The sequence below is a fragment of the Salvelinus fontinalis genome, chromosome 32 (assembly GCF_029448725.1).
Source record: "Salvelinus fontinalis isolate EN_2023a chromosome 32, ASM2944872v1, whole genome shotgun sequence".
Taxonomy (NCBI): Eukaryota; Metazoa; Chordata; class Actinopteri; order Salmoniformes; family Salmonidae; genus Salvelinus; species Salvelinus fontinalis.
This window is the reverse complement of record NC_074696.1, coordinates 36,145,949-36,151,948: the sequence shown is the minus strand read 5'-3', so window position 1 is coordinate 36,151,948 and position 6,000 is coordinate 36,145,949. Positions and strand designations below refer to the sequence as shown.

The 6,000-nt window shown below is 46.2% G+C and overlaps 1 protein-coding gene across 3 annotated transcripts in view; it reads right to left on the bottom strand.

Annotated features, from left to right (window-relative positions):
* Positions 1 to 1,532: 1,532 nt before the first annotated feature.
* LOC129831192 (semaphorin-6D-like) overlaps positions 1,533 to 6,000 on the bottom strand; it is a 126,883-nt gene continuing 122,415 nt past the window's right edge. For all 3 annotated transcript variants that reach the window (XM_055894302.1, XM_055894301.1, XM_055894303.1), the window contains one exon: positions 1,533 to 5,832. In XM_055894302.1, coding sequence (XP_055750277.1) covers positions 4,481 to 5,832 — 1,352 coding nt within the window. In that variant the 3' untranslated portion in view covers positions 1,533 to 4,480. The remainder of the gene's footprint in view (positions 5,833 to 6,000) is intronic.

Sequence of the window (6,000 nt, the reverse complement as noted above, 5' to 3'; positions counted from 1 at the left end):
GACAGATTTCCACCGGTCTTATGTACATTGCTCGTGTTTCTTGGCCAAAGCAAGTCTCTTCTTATTGGTGTCCTTTAGCAGTGGTTTCTCTGAAGAATCTCAAATATAAAATATATTTTGATTTATTTAACACTTTTTGCTTACTACATTATTCCATATGTGTTATTTCATAGTTTGTCTTGCCTATTATTCTACAGTAAAAATAAAGAAAAACCCCTGGAATGAGTAGGTGTGTCCGAACCTTTGACTGGTACTGTATCTGTTTAGGCTTCTTACAGTCAATTTCCAGTCTACAAATTATTTGTAATTATGTTCCGGCCCCCGACCAACCGCTCAAGAAGAAATCGGCCCCTGGCGGAATCTAGTTGATGATGCCTATTGTAGCCTATACCAACTGAAGGGAACTAACAGTGAATTGGCAGTTTAATATGTATTATTAGGCCTACTGACGGTCGATACTGATAGAAATAGGAAACAGAGAAAGTCGGGGTGGCCTATAATTAAGAAATTTGAGAGTGCCCATCCCTGCAACTTCAAAGGCCATACAATTGAAATTCTGCATAATGGCACAACATTTTATAAACTTTACTGTGGGAAAGGTGATGTGTTGATATGTTTGAGTTTGCTGCCATATGACTGGTTTCACATTTGTCTCCAGAAATTATAGGGTAAAATATATCCAAAACAAGTCATTTACAATGCCCTTATCCAAATGGATTACTAATTTACCTAGCTTTTATCATGTTGTAAATTACAGAGCATGGAGACTGGTGTTATTTCTATCTGAAAAAATAAATAGGATTTTTGCACTTGGAACCGGTAGGTTCGCTAGACCATATTCATGGTTTCCTTGTGCGAAAGGTGGTGGAATTATTAGGGAATTAAGTCAAGGTCAGAATACGTCGTATTTGTACACACGTCCATTTATTCGATCGCCACCTCAACAAATAGCGGGTGAATGGCACGCGATTGTCATGCTTAAATTCAAGGTGTCACACCCTGATTTGTTTCACCTGTCTTTGTGATTGTCTCCACCACCCTCCAGGTGTCTTCCCCATTATCCCCTGTGTATTTATACCTGTGTTCTCTGTTTGTTGCCAGTTCGTCTTGCTTGTCAAGTCAAACAGCATTTTTTGTGTCAGCTCTTGCTTTTCCCCAGTCTCTCTTTTCTCGCCCTCCTGGTTTTTGACCCTTGCCTGGTCTGACCCTGTACCCGTCCACTCTGCCCGTCCCTGACCCTGACTGCCGTCCTGTACCTTTGCCCCACCTCTGGATTACCGACCTCTGCCTGTCCTGACCCTGAGCCTGCCTGCCGTCCTGTTCCTTCGCCCCTGTTGCTGTAATAAACATTGTTACTTCGACACGGTCTGCATCTGGGTCTTACCTTGATACAAGGTCAGAATACGCATAGAGAGAAAAGGGCATAAAAAGGAATTACGTTCCAACTCAGGTCGGAATTAGGCCCCCATTGACTTGGTTTACATACGACAGGTGCCACACAGTTGTATGAAGTATTTGACACACATACAACATGCATTTGAAGATCATTTTATTAGATATCTTTAATTGTAGCGGACATACAGCTGTGTTTAATAGAACTCAGGAGCATCTGGGGCATAGTCCACTTGTAAAAAATAAATGAAATCACCATGGAGATGCAAGTGACTGCTGGTTTGCTATATTTACAAAAAAAGTAAACCTCATTGGTCAAGTGAGTGAGGGGTATGATACATTAATAAGATGTCAAATGAAATACATTTTAGATGCATGTCAGAGAGCATTCTTCTGAAGGGATTTTTATAGCAATTGAAAACGCATACATTGCATATAAACTCAATATTGGCATACAGTACTCAAATGTAACCAGTTTACATTAATCTATTCTAGCGCCCGACTCCACTTTTTTCTGTCAAGGGTGCCAGATGAGGGGATATAGATAACGTGGTTTTAGTGTTGTAGGCATTTCATGACGTGTCTTGCAACTGACATTAGCATAGAATTATTTGATATTTCGTGAGGCAGAGAAGATGCCAGTGCTATGCACACACTCACTCAACTCACTTGTTAACCTCACCGTAAAACAAAGTCTTGGTTCCTTAAACACACAGACGCTGCAGGTGCTATTTCTCTATTTAAAGGAAAATTCCACCCCAAAACTAGCTTTTGGTATTTGTTTCATTAGTCCATTGTTGACATTTGCAAACATTTTGTGACTGTCAGCAATCAAGTTAAGCTATAACTTTAAAAACACAGAAATACAGCCGTATGAACTTGATTGCTGACATGCAAAACATTTTGGGGACAAGACCAACAATAGACTAATGAAACAAATACCAAAAGATAGTTTTTGGGTGGAATTTTCCTTTTACAGTAATAGCAAAGAAATAAATGAACCTATGGGCAGTTAGCTCACTGTAGGCATCACTTCAGGCATCTTCAGACACCTACAATCCTGAGCTTCATTTGAATAGCATACTTGTTGGACCAGGCAATCAACCATCCAGCACCTTCTTGCTGCATTTTCATTTGCAAGTCCCTCAGCCAGCCTCTTTCGCCCCACACTTGGGGCTATATTTAATACGCATTGCGAAAATTCTGCTTTAGAGCGTGATTGAAATTTAAAAGGCAATATTCCCGCTTTAGCAGACACTGCATTCACGCTGCGCATGTCGGCTCAATGGGAAATTACCTTAACAACTCTATCGGAATCGGTAACGCTTCAGCTTCACAGACTGAATAGAGCCCTTATTAAATACAATTTCTTTGTAAAGCAGAGTTATGCCTCAGCCTATGTCCATACCATTTCAAACATATTTGAGAGCTCTTTCAGAAACATGACACTGACCTAACATGGCTGATATACTTTCAGATCTACTCATCTTTTCCATCTAGCTCCTTTGTCATTAAATATACAGTATATAAAGAAGCTTAAAGAGCATGAAACAAAAAAAAGACGAATGCATTTAAAAAAAAAACAACTGTCAGCAGAAATAAAACCTCTGATATGGAGTCCGTGCAGGAGGACAGATTTTAAATGAATTTGTAATGACAACAGAACGATGGAGACAAAAACAGACTTTTTTCCCCCTTCTCCACACCACATTATTAAATAAGGCACACATTAACACATACAAATCAAAGTTTGGCTAGTATTATTCCACAGATGCCTTTATTTACAACAACATCCACAATGTTAATAGCAATATGGTAAACATAATTACTGACTTTATTACACAGTTAATTAAGGGCTTGTCCATAAGAGGGCGCTATGTGCCCGTGAGTGATTTCTTGGGGTTCCGCTTTAAGACTTGACTTTTTAAATATCATTTTATGTTGCTAATATAATACATAGCCTGAATGATTGCACCTCAATGTGGAACCAATTCTCACTAAGTGTTAAGGATGAAACTAATTATTTTCGAGGTTGCAGTGCACTGCATCCTCTTCTTGAATGACAATGACAGTCATATTGAGGGCTTGTTAAACTCCTCTGGAGTTATCGTAGCATTTATGTCCAAAAAGTAACAATTCCAAATGCAGGGCAACGATTCTCCTAACTCATCAGGCCCCGAGGCGGCCTCCTATCACAGGCCAGCCGAGCCCCCATCCACCAGTGACAAACATAATAGTAACGCTGTGATGCATGATGGGTCTATACTGACGCCATGTGTCTCGTTCCTCAGCATCATTCCACTAATACAGAATTAATCATTTTCCAAGCATTATCAAAGTGGTCTTTTCTTATGGTATGCTGCAAGAAGTATAATACTTACCCTTATATCAAGGGGTACAGTTGATACTTAACTACACAACGGTAAGTTATTGCTTAATCCCTTGTCGAGGGATGTATATACCGAATGTGTGTACTGAGTGGGGTCTCCATGGTATCTCTGTCATAAGACGGTTAAGAAATGGCTAGGAGTTGACCGTCTCACCACAGTCAATGTAGCTGCTTCATGGTTCTGCCCTCTGGTATCTTAACATGAAGTACATATACATGTATACCCACACGCATACAGTATACATACATTACAGGCAGGATGAGCACTGTTTGTGTCGTGAGGTGCTCTCTTAAGTTGAGGCCTTGGGTCCAAGCTAAAGCAGGCATTGTTCCCAGCTTTGATGGCCGACTTGCGATCTGTCCTTTACATTGAGTTTTGGGCCCGTTACTTTATTCTTTGGCCTCAAACGAGGGTACAGATCCTCCAAGTCAATTTAATACTACCACATGTTCTATATGCTGTTAATCCATCACTGTCCTGTGATCAAGTAGCATTGCAATAATACCAATATGGTATAAGGACATTCATCAGGTGTGGAGGCTATTGTCGGCAGTCTCGTCAAAAGATATGCCAGTCCCGGTTGTTGCCCCCTCGAACCTCACTCAATCGCCCCCGTCGCCGGGGAGTTGCCCTAACTCTGAGAGGAGCGCGGTTACATCGTCTGTCGTTTCGGAGCCTCTCGGTCCGACTCCTAGCTCTCAGTAGTTATAATTGCCTTGCTCGTTTACAGGCGAAGTGGCGGGCAGGAAGAGGGGCTTGGGGGGTACCTGGGGCTTGAGGGAGGCCGTGCGGCGTACGATGGCGGCGCGGTGGAGGTGGGGCGGTTCGCTGTAGCTGTGCTGCCGTGTCAGGCAGGCACTGGGGATGAGTGGCCGGTGGGCCTCAAAGCCAACCCCTCCCCCGCCACCACCTCCAGAGTTCACCCGGGTGAGCAGCTGGTGGGGTGGTGGCCCAACCCCGCCCTGTCTGAAGCTGTGCTGGCGCGGGACGGCCCCTCCGTTGCCCATCTTGATCATTAAATGCCTCTGGGAGTGGTGGCGAGTCACTGAGCCCCGCTCGGGGATGGACTGGTGCTGCAGCGGGGTGGCGCCAGCTGAGGAGGTGGCAGCAGTGTCTGGGGGCACGTCCAGGCGGCGGGTCAGACTGTCCCTGGGCAGGGTGGAGGAGCTGTAGTACGTGGCCGACTCCGTCTCGGGGATCTGGGGCTGGGATCTGAAGCTGCTCTGGCTGTGACTGTGGTTATGGCTGGAGCTGGAGCTACCCGGCAGGGGAGCACACGGTGAGGTCAGCACAGTGATGCTGTGGCTGCCTGAGGCGCTGACCTCGTGGATGTGCTTGAGGAGCTCGTCCAGGGCCGCCACATCCACCACCGTCTGCGGGTAGCAGGAGGAGGACTGGGAGGCCGAAGCCCCCTTTGCACGCTCGTCGTTGGGGATCTTCCTCTCCTCGGGCAGGTGCCCGAGGGCTTGGCCATTGGTCAGGCTGTGGGAGAAGGGGAACACCTGCTGGGTGACCCCCGAGCTGGACCTCGACGAACCCAGGCCGAAACCAGTGCCAGACGGTACCTTAGACTCCTTTGCATTGTTGCAGTTCTGGTTCCTCTCCCACTCGTTCCGGAAGGCCTTCATGTTCTTGATGGGCAGCTCCGGGGTGGAGTCCGGGGTGGGCAGGCCCGAGAGGTTCTCCCCCTGGGAGAGGTTAAGGTCCGGGTCTCCCAGGGACATCCCGTGCCTGCCCGGAGTGTGCTCCTTCCCGTTGGGAACGAAGGAGCTGTACATCTTGGGCGTAGACACGTCCAGCTTTTCCTCTTTCAGCTGGCCGTCCAGCAGGCCATTTAGCTTGGCCAGGCTGCGCAGCGAGAGGGCGGGGTGGAGGGATGCCTCAGGGTCCTTGCCAAGCCGGTGGGCACGGCGGGCGTTGTGACTGCAGTAGCATGACACCAGGAAGCCGGAGAGGATGGCGCCGAGGAAGAAGGCCACCAGGACACAGGCGATCAGGAGCGTGTAGTGGATGCTGGGGCTGGACTTCATGTCAGGTAGCCTTCGGACACCTAAAGGAGAAAAAGAAAGATAGTGAGGTCACGACTTAGCCCATACGAAAATAAAACCGTTACCTTGTCAGATCCTGTCATGACATAAAAAGCATTTCACATTCAACCGTCCCCCCTGTTGTGACTGTAACAGCATGACTCAACCTAAATCAAGTTCCATCCGTATTG